This window comes from Molothrus aeneus, chromosome 12 (assembly GCF_037042795.1).
Source record: "Molothrus aeneus isolate 106 chromosome 12, BPBGC_Maene_1.0, whole genome shotgun sequence".
Classification (NCBI taxonomy): Eukaryota; Metazoa; Chordata; class Aves; order Passeriformes; family Icteridae; genus Molothrus; species Molothrus aeneus.
Window position 1 is genome coordinate 3,381,256 of NC_089657.1, and position 19,885 is coordinate 3,401,140.

A 19,885-nucleotide genomic window follows, 5' to 3' on the forward strand; every position below is an offset into this window, starting at 1 on the left:
AGCCCTGTTCCACCTCTCAACCCACGGCTCCAGTTTATCCCAGCCCCCTTAACTGCCAGAAATGAAGGAGCAGCTCTGAAATCAGTGCTCACCAAGTGCTGGAACTTCCTTTTGTCCAGACTTTTGTTTTAAAGCAATATAAACTGCACAGAAGGTCCATATAAACTGAACAGAAAGGCTGCCTTAAGCCACCACCATTGTCCAAAACAACTGGACTATCAGAAAAAGCTAAAAAAAAAAAAAAAAAAAAATGCAGCCAAAAGCTCCATTAGGATCAAATTAGAGGTGCTTGAGCCCAGAATCTGTCCTAAGAGCCATCAGCTGGGGATCCTCATCTTGCACAGGTAATGGCAGGGGATGTTTGCAGGGATTCTCTCCCAGCTCCTGGCAAGCAGTGATTTAGGAACCTCTGGAGACAGAGGTCAGCACCAAGAGCTGGATTTATTGCCCCAAAATGCTCCATGGCCTACCTGAACCCACAGGTAGCTCTGGGCTCTGCATCACCCTGCTGTAACACTCATCAGGAAAAAACAGCACCCCCCAACCTTTTATTCTTCTCTATCTTTGGGCTCACCTGACCCAAAAATTCAGAATTTGTACTGAACAGCACAGGCTTTCCATAAGGGTTCTGGTTTTGAAGTGACACGATTTAAAAAGGGATTTTTTCCTTCGTTTATACAAATGTAAACAGAGCTGTAAATATGTAAGCAGGATGACTGCTCACCTAAGGAATGGTGGATGATCCCAAAAGCCTGCTTGTCAAATACACCTCGTGCAAGTATTAAGGGTTGTTTATTTTGGAAATGGAACAAAAGCATCCTGAGATAAAACAGTGTTGCTGATGTGGAAAAACCAGAACATTCCACATCATTCACAGCCATCCTGCCACTATGAAAAGTGAATCAGTTTCCACCCCCTGCTCTTGAAAACAGGAATATATTTATTTTATTTTTTTCATGTTTCAACAGAGGAAGGTTGGACTTAAAAAGACTTGAGGGAATGCTTATATGTGAGCAGACAGGGATAAATAGAGCTTCACCTCTTTTTTCGTGGGGCCAGACTGTCAGTTAAGGGCAATCAGATTTGTCAGCTCAATGCAATCCCAAGCACACCTACTGGTGTGGAGCAAGGGCCAGCTCTGCAGCATCCACACTCCTGGAAAAGGGGAAAATGGGAGAGGATGCTCAGCAATTTGTGTTCACTCAGCGCTCCCCACCATGGCTGAACTCATCCTCCAAACCCCTGCAGAATGTGCCTCTAAATTACAACTTGTGTTTTATGTCCCATCCATCAGCCACAGCCTGGATTTAAACATTATCATTACTTACAACGTGCAAGATGTGTTAAAGGGGAGGAGGCCTCTCTAAAATGATGTCAGTTCTCCTGCTCTAAATTGTTTAAATAAGGGAGGAGAAGACAAGAAATTATATAGTGCAAAATGTGGTGTCTGCATCAGAATTTGATACCTACTGCATGGGTTTGTAGTGCTGGGGAAAGCCAAAGATGCAGCATTTGTGGCACCAAAGCCTTTCTGGGATGTGGGCTCCAGTGAAATTTGAAATTCCTGTGTAGTTTCCAGCAGTGGTCAGGTCTGAGCCTCAGTCTTGCTCTCAAATCCCAGACTTGCTCAGAGTCTGCTCACCAAAACTGGCCCCAGTATCCAGAGAAGAAGAGCTCAGGAAAAGCAGAATTCAATTTCTAGCACTTCAGATAAAGATTGCTGAATTACAACTAGCACTTCTATTACATTAAGCCCAGTCTTCAAACATGGCTAACTCTCCCATACCACAAAGTGGACTGTTGATAATAAAATGTACAATAAATAACTTTAAGGCTCAGATATTGTAGTGGTGAATAATGTAACTATTCAGGCAAAGAGCAGCAGAAGTCAGCATGGCTGGCTGATCAAATTTCCTAAAAAGCCCCAGAAAGAAGAGCATTATTTTATATTTTCTCTATCCATATTAATATAGGAATGTGTACTTAGAGCCAAAATTCTTGTGGCTCTTTCCTCTCAACTATTCCTAAATAAAATAGAAACCCTTCTATTTCATTAGCTGTGTGCAAAGAGGAGAGGGAAGCCAGTTACGAAACAGGCTCAGACACTGCCAGTCCTTCAAGTTTGTCTGAAGACAGCAACATTTCTGAAGTGGCTCTTGAGCAGCTACACAAAAACACGTCTGGAATGTCAGGAAAGGATGCTCAAGCGCTGTCTTTCACTTTTGCTTGGATGTTTTTTCTGAAACAGAGGGGATTGGTGAGGATTTTTCACGCAGCTTGGTCTGTTAAGATCCCATTTATCTCTAAGAACCCATTTTTATTTCATACCCACCTTCTACTTGCACATGTAAAACTCTGAAATGTCACTCAGCTGCCAAGCCAGAGCCTGACCTTTCACAAAATACTGCCTATAAATGTCATATAAACCATTATCATTATCAACCATCTCTGCTGGGCTTGATGGCTCCACCACCACACAATGACATTTTATCTGGCCCATGCTCCCCAGCTCTTCTGTGCACCTTCTATTAATGCAAACTTATATTTCTGCCAGCAGTAAAAATAAAGGATTGAGGCAACTTCACATGAAATTTAATGATAGGAGCTACACAGATAGATAAAGAAACCCATGTAAGACAAACATAGTACAAGAAAGGTCGTAAAATGTCAAAGATGACAGAATCTTTCAACTTTATAACTCTCTACAGTGCTTGGCAATGAACAGAATGTTGAGAAGATCTTAGCATTTTAGGGACATTTTAAGGTACTGTACCTATTCTAGGTAGATTAAATATATTTGAAATATGCCCAGGACTACTGGGAGTGGTCCAGCTCATAAATTAAGTGCACAAGGAAACCATGTTACATTGGACGTGTTAACCACAGGGGGTTTGTCAGAAGGACCCAGATGATTGACATGGAGAAGGACTCAACTCTTTCTCTGCATTACTTCATCATTTCCCCATTTTTAAAGGCAAACTGATGCAAAAAATAATTTAAAAAATAATCAGGTTTCCCGCGACAACTTCATAATCCAGTGTAAAATGATGACAAACTTTATGGACAAAAGGCAGGTGAAGATGAATTGTATTTGATTTTCTGTAGGAATGGAAACTTCACAGCACCAGGAAAAAAAAAATCCACAATCTGAGTGAAACCTGCAGCAAACCCCTCATTTCTGCAGCCCTTTGAGAGCTGGCATTTTTGCCTGTGCTACATCCCAAACTGAGATTTCCTCACCCTTCCTTTGACAGGGGAGCAAAGCTAAATGGGAGAGCCTTCATGGCTCAGCAGTGGTCCCACCCCAGCACCACCTCTGAGGGTGAGAGAATTTACTGGATAAAAACGACCTTCCTTAGCTGGGGCAGTGTAATTTCAGCCCTGCAACCCAAACCTCTCGTCAGTTACAAACCTCAGGCTTTGAAAAGAACATTAAAGGCTCATGTTGAGAGGCTGCTTTTCAGAATTTTCTTTTTTTTTTCCAAAGCAGAACAGAAATGTGCCTCCAGTAGGGAAAGCTCCATTTGTGCCTTCTCCCATGGATACAGGCAGCAGGGAGAGGGGAACTTCAATTCCCTGTCAGGACTCCAAGCTGTAATCTCAGTGCAAGGCTGCAGTGGGCTTCAAAAGCTTTAATTTATAAATAAAGTATCTATTCCTACATAAATGTCATTAAAGTGTATCACAGAATTCAGCACAGCATCTGCCCAGCCATGGCTCCAAGTGGCAATGTTATTCCAGTTCTTGCCCATATTTTCCATCCAAATATTTGTGTAGTTTCAAATAGCCCAAGGAACCTGGTCCTGACGTCACCCTGGTGGAAATCAATAAAACTCTGCCTCTGCCTTCAGGCAGTGCTCTCGAGCATCCTGGAGCAACAACTTTGAAATCCTAAACCCAAACCTCCACAGCAATCGTTGAAGGAATTAATTTCTTTCTATTTACAACCATCCTGAGCACATGGAGCAGTTTATAAACTGGGGCTTGTAAGGTGATGGTCGCTGATTTGGAGCAGCAATCCCAAACCAGCCCGCTCAGAACCTGCTGGGTTTCCCCATCAGAGGACACAGCACCTACAGCAATGAGCACTGGACCCCTTTAGCTGGACTGTGTGCATCCCCTGAGCAGGGAGAGTGAAGCTTTATTTCGTTTAAAAGCCCTTGGAAGGACCAGATGCTGTCATTGGTAACAGCAATGCCAGGGTTTGAGGCAAGCTGCAAAAGAAGAGAGTCCTGCCAGGGAAGTGTGAAATGCCACTGCAGCTGAAGTGTGGGGACTCAGCAGGGCAGGGCTGCGTCCCCAGGGGATGCAGGAGGAGAGGGGCACTGGAGGAAGGGCAATGGCAGGAGGGACATGTGAGCAGAGGTATCCTGAGGAGAAACAGATGGCAAAGAGAAGGAAGATGCAAAAGGCAGTGAAGCACAAGAAGTATGAGAATCACTACTACAGTTTAATTAGAATAACCCAAAAGTCAGCAATATAAGTGTATTAATTAAATTTTATCACCCTGCAGTGCACACAACCTTCAGATGGAGTTAACAGAAACCTACATTACATGCACAGTTCTCTATTACATCATCTGCTTTTTTTTTTTTTTAAAGGAACAAATCTGTTAAAAATTCCTTAGTTAGGTATATCACCCTAAATACTGATGCATGCTCCCTTCAGCAGGGCAATGTATGCAGCCAAAAGCAACCTCAAGCTTTATGGAACATTAATAATTAGAATGAGCACTACAGATGGAATTCAGATTTGAAAAAGGAAAAACCTTAGCACTAAAAAATACTTGCCTGAGACTGAAATGGGAACACAGTTGTGTAACCACGAGTCTCATTACCTTCTAGAGGTCACCAACACACAAAAAATCATCCCAGGCATCCAGAAAGTCATTTTACTGGGACATCACAGACATACACTAAAGGTCACTTGAAGCTGAAGTTTCTTGCTGGCTTCTGCTTTGCCATAAAGCAGAACACATTAAAGGAACAATTGAGCTGCTCTGTGGCTCTGGTGCACGTGAGAATTCTGCATCACTATCCACAATGAACAAAGCTGCTGTCTTTTATTGTTTTTTTTTTTTTTTTTTCAGTACTTGAATATCTGCCTTGTAGGAGAAATTGCTTTTGCCTAATGCTGTGTCTGGTGCTTCAGGTGTGGTCTGGCTGGCTTTTTACAGCATATTCAGGAGTGCTTTTCAACCATCCCTGGGCAGAAATGGGTATCAAAAGCAGTGAGTTTTAATGAGCTACATCCAAGTGGCAGCAACGGGGCATTAGCAGCCTGTGCAAACACAGAACAATCTCATCCCTTTTCCATGAGGATGTGGACAGCACTGGGCTCTGTGAACTGAAGTTCTTGTTCACAGATGCCTTAGGGAGATTTGAATGAAATGACACTGAATGGAGTATTTTTGTTTATATAAAATGTATGGCAAGTTTATTTTGGAACAATTCCTATGCAAGGGAAAGGAGGTATATAGCTCTTCTGGGTATTATCTATAGTAATAGAGCAATATAAAAGTATAAAGAGATCCCTGAAGAAAATAATTAGGAAGAAAGAAAGGATAAGAGCAGACAGTGGAGAGGAAAGATATCACCACCCATGGATCCAGAAACAAGAATTGACTGCTGCAGTTTTGATGTTCACTTTTGATGGTCTCAGCCTTCATCCATCAGGGCTGGAGGGCATCCATGGTGGGATAACACACATTCGGATCCAGGTGTTAGTGCCCAGGGACCTCCCCTGGAGGGGGAGTTTTCCACTCTCTGTTGCAGCACTGTGGATCATGAGTCTGGGGGCACTTTGGGAATCTTGGGTGGTTTATGGCCAGACATGACTCCTAGCTGAGCCAGTTGTGCCTTCTCAGAAGGGATGAAAACGCCCAGGTCTGCGTGTGAATGTCCCAGTACGTCCCCCAGGAGGGTGCCTACACCTGAGCCAGGTGTGTAAGGGAGGACATGGGCACGACAGAAAGCCACACCCCACCTCCACAGGGCCTGTTCCTGACCGCCCCAAAGCTCAGTTTATTGCTAAACAAAGGTTGATTTGTTGTGGCCATCCTCTGGTGGTGTGTGTCCATCCCCCCTGTATCTGGGCAGCTCAGAGGTTTTGCCACCACACATCCAAAACCTCTTCACCTCCCCTTCGGCTGCGGGGTGCAAACCCGGCCTCAGCCAAGCAACTTGGTGCTTTTGCAAATCATTAACCCTTAATGTTTCAGTCCCTCACACGCTGGCAGATTGTTCTGTTTGCACTTTTTCTCGTCGGTAATGAAAGAATTCCCACCTGAGGACTGAGCAGTCAGCGCAATTTCTAAGAAGCTCGTCCAGAACCTGATCCCGGGGGCAACTCCATGAGTGCCCTCTCCAAAAGTCATCACAGGATTGACTCCAAAAGTCATCACATCATTGGATGGTTTGGGTTGGAAGGAACCTTAAAGACCACCTGGTTCCAAACCTTTTGCCACCGTCAGGGACACCTCCACTACACCAAGTCCCTCCAGGCTGGCCTGGCTGCCCTGCCCTGTGTCGATGTGTCCCACACCGCTCCGAGCCACCACCCCGTCTGTCCCCGCTGCCGGCGGCCCAGGCCGGTCGGTCTCACCCTGTCACACCCCACCGCGACCTCCGTGCGCTCCCCTCCCCTCCATCCCCTCCATCCCTCCCTGTCCCCGTTCCGCTCCTCTCCCCGCGCTCCCCTCCCGTGTGCGGCGCTGCCCCGCTCTGCCCGCGGGCCCCGTTCCTGCCCCTCGGGGGAAGGGGCAGCACCGCGGGGCCCGGCCCCGCCGGTTCCGCAGACAAAGCCCCCTTGTCCGGCCGGGACCCCCGGGCAGGGGGCGGTGCCGGGGCGGTGCCGGGGCGGTGCCGGGGCGGTGCCGGGGGCGGGCGCTGCGCGCAGGCGGCGGCGCGGGCGCGGCCGCGGCTCCTCCCGGGCGCTCCGGGACCGCGGGGACGGGGCACGGCCGCGGGCCGGCCCGGGGGCTCAGCTGCCTCTGGGGCGGCGGCGGGAGCGGCTCCTTCTTATTTATTCCCGTTCTCCGCCTCTCCCCCCGGCCCGTCTGCGCACTCCGGGTACTTTTTCTGGGCTTTTTGTTGTTGTTGTTGTTGTTTTTTTCTTTTCTTCGGTTGTTCGCGGCGGAGCGGAAGGAGGATGGGGTTCGAGCTGGATCGCTTCAGCGGGGAGGTGGATCCCGACTTCAAGTGCAACCTGTGCAACAAAGTGCTGGAGGACCCGCTGACCACCCCGTGCGGACACGTCTTCTGCGCGGGCTGCGTGCTGCCCTGGGTGGTGCAGCAGGGCAGCTGCCCCGTCAACTGCCAGCGCATCTCCACCAAGGAGCTCAACCACGTCCTGCCCCTCAAGAGCCTCATCCTCAAGCTGGACATCAAGTGCGACAACCACGCTCGGGGCTGCGAGGCCGTGGTGCCGCTGCAGCACCTGGGCGAGCACGCCGAGACCTGCGACTTCTCGCCGGCCAAGTGCCGCAACCGCGGCTGCCGCCAGGTGCTCAACCTGCGCGATGTGGAGGCGCACATGCGGGAGCGCTGCGAGGCGCGGCCCGCGGGGCTCTGCGAGCAGGGCTGCGGGCTGGTGCTGACCCACGGCGAGCGCCGCGCCGGCGGCCACGGCTGCCTGCGGGCCCTGCGCGCTCACGGCGCCGCGCTGCAGGCGCGGGCGGCCGCGCTGGAGAAGGCGCTGAAGAAGGAGGCGCTGCGCGCCGGCAAGCGGGAGCAGTCGCTGCTGTCGCGGCTGGCGGCGGCACAGCTGGAGCTGCAGGTGACGGCGCTGCGCTACCAGAAGCGCTTCACGCAGTACAGCGCCCGTCTGGACGCGCTGGCCCGCGCCCGCGCAGCTTCCCCCGGCAAGGTAAGGACGGGCCCCGCGCTGCCCGGGGTCCCTGGGGATGCACCTTGTCCCTCGGGATGTTCCTTATCCCTGGACGTGCTCCTTGCCCCTGGGAATGCGCCCTGTCCCCGGGGATGCGCCCTGTCCCATGGGATGCTCCTTATCCCTCGGGATGCGCCTTGTCCCGTGGGATGCACCCAGTACCTGAGGATGCGCCCTGTCCCGTGGGATGCACCTTGTCCCTCGGGATGCGCCTTGTCCCCGTGCGCGGTGCCCGGGGCGTTCCCTATGCAGGGTTTCTCCTAGAGAGCCCATCCGGCTGCAAATCCTTTCAAATAGCTGAGCTTTGGGGTTTAATAGCTGTAACAAGGCGCTTTCTATAGGTATATCTTTAAGTGGGGCGTCTATAGGTGCATCTTTCTGTAGGGACGTTTTTAAGTGTGACTGTCGTTGCTGGCTGGACCCCATAAGGTAACTCGCACAGAAAAGTAACAAGGTCGCAGTGTTACTGCTTACTCTTGGTTATCTTCCCCGAAGAAAACTCCAAAAGTGGAATTTCGAGGGCTGGAAATGGTATTAAAGCTGCAGAAATTGACTCCCAGGAGTCCCACAAAGTGAAGCTGCTGTGACCCAATGCTTTCCAGAGCCTGAGCTCACCTGGCATCCCACAGCCAGGCTTCCTACAAAATGCAGCCTTTGGGATTTACTGTGATGTGACACGGACACCTCAGCAGCTATTTCAGGATCTGCAGCCATCATCTTTGTGACATCCAAATACATGGCATCTGCTGTGTACTTGTGATTATTTTTTCTCAGTGTCACACAGGGTTCTTTAATTAGGAAGGGAAAAATTAACTTGATTTCAACCCCTCAAAATTAGACCATTTATAAAATGACCAGAATCAAAAGCCAGAGCTACAACAATCCCTAAGTTTTAATTGGAATGAGGCTCCCCAGCGAGGGAAGCCCTGGAAGCCAATTATCTTTTAAATGAAGACATTCAGAGTCCTCCCAGTGACCTGGAATGTGCTACCACAGACACAGCAGTATTAAACTGTTCAAAACTGTCAAACATCTGTATTCACACCTCTGGTAATGTTGAGGCTCTAAAAGCTGTGTAAAGGAAATAAAACTTCATGTCAGAGGATCTTTTTGTTTTAACCTTCTTAGGAATCCAGGACAGAACCCATCCTCTTTTCCTAACTCAAACCAGAAAATATTTCAATACTAAATGAACTGTTCTAACTTCAGGCAGTACTGGGTGTGTGCTGGTCAAAATCCTAGTAATACCATGAAAAAAAATGGGGGGTTCACAGTCATATCAAGGTTGAGGACAGTTCTGTCTCCCCCTTTTCCTGCAGCACTTTGCCATGGCCTGCTGGAGGATCTCTGCTCCCACAGCCTGGCACACAGCTCCGTGTCCCCTGCTGATGACAGGAGAGCCCTGCACACTGTCCTGCTGTCAGAAACCATCTCACCCAATCCCTGCCTCCTCAGCCTTGATCTCCTTTATTCTCACACCACCCTTTCTTTGTGGCTAGTGCTGATGATGTTGGGCTTGCATCTTTTAGCTCTGTACGGTGTCAGGAGCTGCTGCAATCCCGAGGGCTGCTCCTTCTCAGCTGCAAATGTTCATGGCACATATTTTCAGCTGTACTTCCTATCAGATTTATGGGTCCAGCTGGCCCAGGCCCCTGTGCTGGGTCCAGCCCGGTTACAAAGGGCTGTTGTGCAGTTCTCTGGAGCAGCCACCGGTCTGAGAAGGCTGGGAGGTGTCATGTCACCACAGCCCCGGGCCAGCGGTCAGTCAGCTCCGTGTCTTTCACAGCCTTTTGGGCAGCTGGCCAACACCAACAGCTCTCTGCTGCCCAGCTCCCAGGCAAGCACGAAGAGCAAACTTGCATCTTTGTGACACAGAGAGTTCAGTGAAAGACCTGTGGTGATCACATCGTGCAGGGGATGCTTTCCCTCTGTGCAGGCTTCCAAGTGTGGGGTTATTTTCTCAGAGGCAGTAGCACAGACTGGGCAAGAACACTCAGCAGGATGTGTAAATTTTCCTAAGGGTTATGTCCCTGAACACAGGGATTAGAGGAATGGTAGTGTGAAATAACCAGTTTGCTGTCATTATTTAAATAATGACCATTATTCATATTTCATACATTCTCAGATGGAGTAGTTTGGTCTGTGCTAAGCATAAGTAGGCTGAGCACCAACAATCCATAGCTCACAAGCAGTGATTGCAGAACTTACTCTGGGGTGTTCTGGCTCCTCAGTAGATGGAGAAAAGGGGTGTTCTGGCTTTCCTGCCTGATGGCTGCTTGTTGCTGCAGATGTAGAACCAATCCAGAATAAATCAGATCACACATCCTGTAGGCAAAACAGAAGAAATGCCCACGTACAGTTGTGTTTAAATGCTTAGTCAAAGGGGAAATACCATATTGAGTGACGTTAGACCATTCTTTAAAGACCCAAATTCGTGATCTTTGGCAGCTTTGGAGACCCAGGTGGGGATTCACCTTAGCATAGACCTTGTTTGTAATACTGGATGAATCACAGCTTTGCTGTGCTTTCATCAACCATTTCTGAGGTGAGTTCGATAACACCCCCATAACCATATTGAGAGAAGACATAAATAATTACATTTTAATATACTCACTCATCTGTAAGCATCTCACAATTTTATAAGCCACTTAGGCAGGTAGATGTGCCTTAAGTGACCCCAGTTGTGTTACCCATGTATGTTATCACTGAGGGAGCACTTCAGTTTTCCTGTGTACAGTTCCAAGGTTTATTCAGAGAATGACTGTTTGTTCCTTGCTGGAAAGAGGAGAGGCTTACTGAGAATGAGCTTGAGGAGGGAGTGGGAGGGAAGGTGGAGTGTCTCCCTCAAAATTAGTATTTCCTTCCATCACACATGTCCATCCTGAAATATCAAAGTCTAAACAATCAAGAAAAAGACTTGTTCAATTCAAACAAGGCTTAATCCTTGGTGAAACAGAGCCCTGTGCACACCTCTTGATAAGCTGATCTGGTCAATCCCTCATTTACACAGCCAGCAAAGTCCTTTGGGAAGGAGCAAGGGGAGAGGGAATCAGAAGCAGTTGAGAGCCCAGGGTAGAAACCCTTCTGCTGTCCTGGCAACCAGAGATAGGAGCTGACTTTAAATGGATCAGCCAGGCAAGAACCGGTTACGAGCTGACATTCAGGACCTCTGTGGTGGTGGTGGCAAAGATTTGAATTCTGTAAGAGCCAGATGAAGTGCTCTAAAGCAAGATGATGTGTTTTCCTCAAGCAGGATGGGCCAGGCAGGTCCTGGCAGCCTTTTCACCAGTGAAGGAGGAGCTGAGGTGCCTCCTCGGGTGAGGACAGAGCTTCCTAGCCACAGCACTACCAAAGAAATTAGTCCTTGCTATCTAAAGGGAAAGGCAGTCTATTAGCTGCACATTACTCAGCTGGGAAGTACAGTAATTTCAAGAATTATGTTTAAGAGTTCTGTTCAGCTGTGGGAATACAAGATGCCAGGAAGCATCAGGTCTGCTGCCGGAGCAGCTGCCGGGGCAGGGCTGGCCCCTGGCCACCACATTTCCACAGTTACCTCACTGTTGAATGACTGCTCTGCTTGGAGGGGGAGAGAAAGGCAGAGCCCTGGAAAACTCATTTGCATCGTGGCTTCCTTGTGAAGAGCAGGGGAAGGTTGTTGAAGGAGTCGTTGAGAGCTGAGATGTGGCTGTGCAGAAGGGACCCAGTGTCAGAGCAAGGTGCTGCTGCTGCCTCCCAGGGCCGGGCACTTCTGCACCCACAGCGGGGCTGCAACGTGACTGCTGCCATGGGGAGCATGGAGACACTGCACAAAGCCACCAGAAGAACCTGGAAATGTCTTTAAAACCCCTGTGGACAGAAGTACTTTTTCAGAAATACCTGCAGAAAGCTGCATTAGTTGTTTCTTTCCCCTCACAACCCGACTGGTTCGATCCCACCTGCTTTAATACTTGTTCAGCCAGGTGTAAAAGTGTCAAATCAAAGCCTCATAAGGAGGCTTTAATGAAAACAGGCAACTCTAATTACTGAAAGTGTCTTGAGAGCAATGTTGTAATTGTTTTTTGATTGTTGTAATTGATTTGCCTTCCTAAATAGGGATAATAGAAGGAAACAGTCATGCTAGCATGTGCTTGTCTTTCACATCCAGAACCATCAGTCCTTGAAAGTGGTCTCACAGGACTGGAAATTTGTTCCTTGAAATCCTGTCTGAGGTCTGGGTCTGTAGACTTGCAGGGAAATAGATTTTACTTCATTTTTTCAGTTCTCTTCTGGGTACCTGGTTCTCACTGCTGCCAAGTGCAGGCAGATTGGAACGAAACCAGCCAGAGTTTGTTCACGTTCCTCTGTATCGGGTCCAAGTCTATTTATGAGTGGATCATTGGGGAGGATAATGCTCAGAAAGTGACGTGGAAGTTGTGAAGCACGTTTCAGGTGGGGCTGCTGGTGCAGTTCCCCAGCAGGAGCTGGGAGCGTGCGGTCAGTGGAGCTCTGCCAGCTCACCCTGCCAGGGAACTGGGCTCCCTTATCATCCCCACATCTCTGGGAGTAATTCAGTAATCCAGGATTACTCTGACATTTTTTATGACTTTAATAGACGTTAATATTTGATTGGCAACTTCAAATTGACATGTTAGACGAAAAAGGCACAAACTAAAACCATCTGCCTTGAATTACAATGTAACTGTTGCAATTTTTGTCATTAATTGGTTATGAAAACCAGACTTTTAAGATAACTTCCTCAAACTTTTTTTTGTGTTCATAACTTTTTCACCCCCTGGATAAAACAAAGAAAATGGTTTTGGAGGTACAAAATTTCGTCTGTATCTCTAGATGCACACACTGATCCTATTCTGATCTCTAAATGTTGTTACTCAGAGGGCTTTTTGTAGTGCTCTGCTGTAAATAACAACACTAGATTGAGACTGAAAGGAGAACATTGTGAATATTTAGTTGTCTTTAACAGTTCATGCACTTAGTTTTGTCTTCATAAAAGTTAATAGGCCTAAGTAGCATCCCTGTGTCATAGAGGACATTTTTAGGAGTTTGTAGTTAGGAACAACTGGGGTGAGAGACCAGGATAACAGAGCCTGTTCACACAGCCCCCCAAATATTACATGTCCTTCCATAATGTTGCATACTGTTTGTCCAGAAAACTATTCACTGCAGAATTTCATATTTTAGGGGATTAACATAATGATTTTCAGTGATGGGAGATTTCTGTTTTGCTGGTCTTAAAATGCCAGAGAAAAAAAACCATGCACAGCAGGTGCTGTGAATAGCAATTGCCATCTTGAGCCTTTGGCAATATTTGTCACAGTTCTGTTTAATGCTGTTTTCTAAAACTCTGCAGAGAATTTTGTGTTTGATACTGTTTAAAACAATGTCACTTAAAACAGTGTCACGGAGTCAGCAGGAGAGAGGGGCAATGCAAGGCTCCAGTCCTGAGGTTCAGTCACCCCCAAGCACTGGGAAATCAGAGAGTTTGACTACTGGAAACGTGGAGTATTTTACATAACACATCACATATGACTGGGTCAAGTAGTTGCAGGAACCAGCATTGCATATAAACCCCTTCTGTTGCTGTTAAGTGTCTCAGTGTAGATCTCAATAAAAAAGACACATAAATCTTGGGGGAGGTTCTGCTGCTGGAGCTCAGTGGGGTGGCTGGAGCAGCCACTGGGAGCTGCAAAGTTATGCCAAACATTTGTCTCTAAATTACAAAGGGATTTTAACAAAAATGAGAAACCAACCCAACAAAAAACCTGGGTAGAAGTATTACCTGTGCTGTTTTACCCCCCAGACACGATCTTTTTGAATGTGTTTGTCTGTTCTTTGCAGGGTGAAGAAACTAAAGCACTGACTCTGGTCCTTCACCGAGACTCTGGATCTCTTGGATTTAATATTATTGGTGGCCGGCCGTGCATGGTATGTTAATTGTTAAAATATGTCTGCCCTTTCCAGTTGGGAAAAGCATGTAGGTCAACACTTAGAGCAAAAATGTTGCTGACAAGCATTTGGTGCCCTTGGGATTCTTTCAGAGCAGTTCTTCCATTGAGGTTGTGTGGATGTCTATTGACCACGCCGCCTTTTCTCTCGCTGCCTGTTTGTTCTTGCATCTCATCACAGCCAGCACCACCAATCCCAGTGCAGTGCCACTCCCAACATGATAAAACCCACGGTGTCTCTTTCTCAGACCCTACTGCTGTGAAGTTCATGGGTTGAGAGCCACAACTTTAGCCCCTTTCATTAAAAAAAACCAAATTATTTACTCTCCTTTCCAGCAGAGATCCAGCAGCACTGTGTGCAGGTGAAGGGATGGAATTTAAACAGCTTGGTTTTGAGTTCTGTGATTTCAGCAGATGTTTCCTGCACCACACACTCACTAATGTATTTTTTTGGGATGCTTCTTGGCCGGAGCTGCTGCATATGACTTTAATTACATCAAGGAGTGGATTATACCTTGTCCTAGTAATTTAGAAAGTATTCAGAACTACTTCTTGGCTGCTCAGAAATCTGACATTAATCACAATTTATTCCTAGTGAATTCACTTGAAAGTTATTCTTTCTTTAGACTCTTTCAAATTTCTGAGACGTTGTGTAGAAGCACAATACACAGAAATATGAAAATACCTCGTTAAGTGTAAGGTGTTTTCATGGGTTTATTTTCAAGTCTCCAGAGCAAAAGCTGTGCAACTAAAAATGAAAATTGCACTGTTGTCTTATGTTTGATGTGCAAGCAGGCTGTGTCTCACTGGATTTTGCTGTGAGAATAATTGTAATGACAGTTACTCCTGAGCTGGCCTAAGTCAGAGGAAAATGATTATCAAGCAACTAATTTACCTAATGGAAGCCCATCCCTGGTTGCTTAATCTTTCAAAATCAGAGTATCAGGTGTTCTCATTAGCACAAAGCAATTCCATATTAAGACATCACTAAGAATATTTCTCTCAAATTACTTGCCCTGCTGTGACATGGACAAGCTTCAGCTGAGGGCAGATGAGAGGGACAATAATGTGTTTTCCTTTTCATCTTTGAAGGACAATCAGGATGGCTCATCCAGCGAAGGAATTTTTGTTTCCAAAATAGTTGACACTGGGCCTGCTGCTAAGGAAGGAGGGCTGCAGATCCACGACAGGATTATTGAGGTAAGAGAATACACTGCCTTTTAATAGTGCAGGCTGCAGCTCAGGCCCTCACATTGCACATTTGCTGTGGCTTTGGGAGAGTGGACCGCAGTAAGCACTGTCTAGAACATCTGTCTGTGAAAATATGCTGGGCTTGATTCAGTGCTGACCTCCAGGGCTTTAGGTATAGTCCTTCCCTAAATATAGAAACCAGATTATGGATGGTATGTGCATGTCCTGACTTTCTGAGGCGCTCGCATCTCTCTGGTATGCCACAGATAGTTCTTTTTTAAGCTGTTGGAAACTTGGAAGTTATTTAGTTAAAACCATATGTGAAATATCTGTGGTGTAAAGCATGATGTTATTTTTCTTGGTATTTAAGTTTTGAGCAGTCAGGGAAAATTCCGCTCTGTGATTTCTCTATGGTTTATCATAAACCTAAATAACTCCTTTAATGTTGTTTGTGAGTTCTTACATTACTCAGATTGCAGTCTGAATTTCTCCTCATTTTGCCAAAGTCTTGACCTCAATAAAAAGCTCTTCCTGTGAAGGAGATGGTTGCATGAAACTTTTCCCTAAATTTGCAGCAAGCAATTTTTTTTTTTTGGGGGGGGGGGAGAGAGAGCAAGAAAAAGTTTCATTTTCATGAAGCCATGCAGCTGACGGTGAGTCAGTTCCCATTGTTTGGCATTTTGCAGTTAAAGAAAAAGTCTTCCTCACTGTCTTATTTTTGTAGGCTACAGAAACTTTGAGAGTCTATTGTTCAAAAAGATAAGTGTGGTGTTTGTTGCCAAGGATATCATGGAACAGCCAGTTTCTCTAAGTAATGGAATTCCATTGCTCTTATGTTTTGCAAATGAGCAATAAACAGCTGTTAAGGATTTTCTGTTGGCAGGGGACAAAGTGTATTTGCTTTTTCTGTACTGTTATGGCAAATTGTATTCACAATCTAGTAAGGGTATAAAATATTAATTAAGTTTCTTCATATGGGAAAGAATGGAGCCACAGTAGCAGACCTATAAAAAGATAAGAAGCTGAGCTGTGAAATGATCCAGAGTTGCTCAAACCCTGTGTGTGATGTAAGATAATTGCGAAAAGGTCTGGACAGTTTTGTGAGAACTCTGATTTTGTTTGAGCTGAAGGTTTCCCATAAGCCTGAATTTCCCCACAGCCTCCTTGGAAAGCTGACATCCGTTTCTGAAGTAGTGCACAGTCACATAAACCAAACAACTGTATGAAAACCAAAACTCTGGGAGATCAAATGCCCCTGGGTTGGGAAATGTCCTGGTGCTGGTTCAGGCTCTGTGAGTTGTGGAAGTGACCCTGGCTCACAGTGCAGGGACCAGGGCAGCCAGCCTCCATGGGCTCTGCACCATCTGCTGCCTTGCAAGGGACCTCCTTCCTTCTGACTTTAGTTTGTGCTCCTTCCTTACTGCTCCCGAAGCTTAGTGTTGGTGCAGGCTGAGGAATGAGTCCCAGTCAGTGTCCAGAGGAGCGGAGGGACACGAGGGGACAGGCTGGGTGAGCTTTCCTGCCCTGTCCCCTCCCTCAGCAGAGCCATGCCTGTGCCAGCACTGCTTGTGCAGAGCCTTGTGCACAGTTCAAGCTGCATTTTCAGGCAAGAGAAGAGCCCAGAACAAAGACATTAGAGGGATCTGTTGGATTAATAACACTCCAAGGGTAGCAGGAACCCATGTGTTGACATGGGGCTGGCATGTGTTGACAGCTCTTGTTGTGCTGACCACAAACTCATTGTCATGTTCACTCTTCTCACCTCTAAATATACACAAAATGCTGATGAAAATGGAGCACATTGTTTGCCAGGGGTTGGCTTTGGGTGCCTCCAGAGCAGCATCACTCTGGATCAGGGGTGTCCTGTGGAAGCAAGCCCTGAGTGGTGCCCAGCTAATGGGGTTTGATTCCCATGGTGGAGCAGTCTCCAGGAGTGCTAATGGAATGCTTTTCTAGATAAAGTCATTTGTTTCATGCAGCCCAGCCACCACAGGCATCCAGTTCACAGCACTAGACTGGAGTGCTCTAAAAGTGAGCCCTTTAAAATACAGGAACTGTGGACACCAGCTCCTGAGAGCAGCTGTTTCCCTGCAGTTCCTTGCAGTTTATATTTAGCACATTTTATCTGACCTTGCTCTGGATAAGGAAAAAGGGGATCCCTCCTGCATCAAGGCATCTAAGTGACCTTTATTATCCTAACATCTAATTATCTTAGATAATTTAAATACCTGTAAACAATCTAGGTGAGAATTAGTAATGGCCATTGGTGGTGTCCTTCTAGAGGCAAGTTTTTTTTATAACCTTCACACTGTCAAAGTTTTGATTTGGGAGTTTGACTCAAAAATTATTTACAGATGTAGCTGTAACTGGGAGGACACAGCTGGAGAACTTGGCACAGAGCAGAGAGCATCCTAGCAGGTCACATTTGCTTTCAAAGGCATAAAAAATGGTGAGGAAAGATGGAACTTACTTCCCTAGAGCTGAATTTAGCTATCTAGAGCTCCTTTAACTTGTCCATTCAATAATAAGGTTTTATGGATCATCAGCATGATTCTTCCACAAAGAATTCTTATTCCAGTATAAGATGCTGAGCATAACATCTCCCTAATTAATTCCAGCATCCATCACAGAGAATTTACAATGAAGTGAAACACAAATCATTTGATTTCCTTTTGGAAAAGGTTTCATTGCTGCAGATCTTCTGGTGGATGTGTTTTGGAGCACATATAAAATAAGAGCGTCACTTCTCATTTTCAGAACTGCCACAACATTTCTAATTACTGAGCAGGGTTTTAGGCAGAGTGAAATACAGACACATCAGGGAACTGTTCAGGGCTGATAGCAGAAGCATTTTTTTATTGTTGTTTGCTTGCAAATTCTATCCCCTGACAATTTGATCCAGAGATAACCTTGGAATTATGACAGAGATAATTTTTAAACATATTTTCCTTGTGTAATTTGGATTTCCTGTTCTGCATTTTTCAGAAGGTTAAATGCAAAGCTAATCAGGTTTAAGAATTGACTTGAATTTTCTTTAAAAGCAATTTTTAGCCCTTTTCAGATCATTGAAATAAGTAATGGCACTGTGAGGTCTATTTTGCTACTACTAAATGATAAAAACCAAGATGAATGTTGCATGGTCTGTACTACTCAGTCATCAGAGCAGCATGCAGCAAATACAGAGAAATAGCTTTTTTCTTGTGTTTTCTTTTACAGAATCTGTTGAATAATGATATTTAGTGCTTACATATGACTATGAAGATCATGTTGTGGTTATTAACTGCTGAATATTTTCCCCTCACTGTTTAATAATACCCCTACTCTGTAAATGGGTGATCTGAGGCTCAGAGGGAAAGAAGTTCTAGAAGTTCTTGCCAGATTAGGGTTACAGATTTGGATTTTGGTGGTTTTGTAACTTCTCTATGTAAACCAAAGCTTCTTCTTACCTGTATTTGTTCTCAGATTTTTCACAATGAGTTTAGGAGTGAGGAAGTCATAATTCTGGGAGATTTCCTCTGCCTTGACTACACAATTTTCATGCAGTTCTGTACTTGCACACTCAAAGCCAACAGCTGATTTCAACTGGTGATTTACTGAGGCATTGTTAAGATGTTCCATAGCAAATTGCCACGTTAAAAACATGCTGAAACTATTGATTTTTTCTGCAAAGGAATTACTGTTCTCATAGATTTCATTTTTGTCAGGGTAACAAAATGGTCCTAATTTCCTCTCTCAACAGAAGTTGGTTCAGGTCCCAGCCCTGAATGCCTCTATGCAGCTGCTTGGCATTTCTTAAGACAAAAATCAGATTTTCAGAGTTATTATTTTTAAGCACATCAGCCCTGAAAGAGTATAAATTAAATCTGGCATTCTCTTCTCGCTAACTGGTAAACTTGTTTGTTTAGCCCTGGGACTGCTGGGGAAGAAGGAGGCTTTTGAAAAGGCTGACTGCTGGCCACCTCAAAAAGTTTGCAGCACAATTAGGGTACTGTTGAGGTAGTCTAAGCTGTCACAGCCTTGCTGAAACCTGGAGGATTTATTCCATCTGGGACTCGCCCGGTGTTTCATGCTGCTCACAGGAAGGATCATTAGTTTAGGAGTTGAGAACACGTCTTAGTTCATTTGATTGATTTTCCCCAAAGCACACTCATGTGCTACAAATTACAGGCTGCTTTTCCAGGACGTGCATTTCTTCACAGATTACACACGAGGACAATGAAACTTTTTAGCAAATCTCGTGGATGTACAAACAAAATTTGCCGTTTGCTGCCTGCTCGCCCCGTTGTAAGTGTGGTGTTTTGGCAGAGCCACTTTCTGCTCACGGGAGGGGGTTAGGTGGATTTCAGGGAGATTAATTTGGTAGCTCTGTTCACAGCACAGCCTCTGAAAAGTCACATCAGCACAGAGGAATCCATCAGCCACAGAGGAATGGCAGGAAAGGACACTCTGGCAGGAGCACGGTGAACCTTTCCCCGCCAGTGACACAAAGTGAAGCGAGGATGGCTGTAAAACTGAGTGAATGAATAAAAGAAGAAGCATTCCTTGTGGTCTGGTGGTGCGTGATGGTCTCGTTTTTCCAGCAGACTGAGCCTGTGGCTGAAAGGGCTCAGTGTGCTGCTGGTCTGGCTGCACTGTCACTGCACGCTGGTGCTGCCTTGCTCACCTATCACCACTCACAGGCAGCTTCCACAAATAATCACTCAATAAAATTACTGTCTGAACACCACCCTCCATTCCTGATTTGCTGGTGAGCACTTTTGAAAACAATGCCAGCTTTAGCAGGATAATCCTAAGCCTGCAGCTCCTCGCGGGACGCTCGGTGCCAGCTGAACCCTGACAAGGATATGGATTAAACAGAATTGTCC

The 19,885-nt window shown here is 46.1% G+C and overlaps 1 protein-coding gene across 1 annotated transcript in view; it reads left to right on the forward strand.

Annotated features, from left to right (window-relative positions):
• Positions 1-7,145: 7,145 nt before the first annotated feature.
• The window catches only part of PDZRN3 (PDZ domain containing ring finger 3), a 130,635-nt gene continuing 117,895 nt past the window's right edge, over positions 7,146-19,885 (forward strand). Inside the window, exons 1-3 of the mRNA XM_066557952.1 lie at positions 7,146-7,866; positions 13,723-13,809; positions 14,922-15,029. Of these exons, the coding sequence (XP_066414049.1) occupies positions 7,150-7,866; positions 13,723-13,809; positions 14,922-15,029 (912 nt within the window). The 5' untranslated portion in view covers positions 7,146-7,149. The remainder of the gene's footprint in view (positions 7,867-13,722; positions 13,810-14,921; positions 15,030-19,885) is intronic.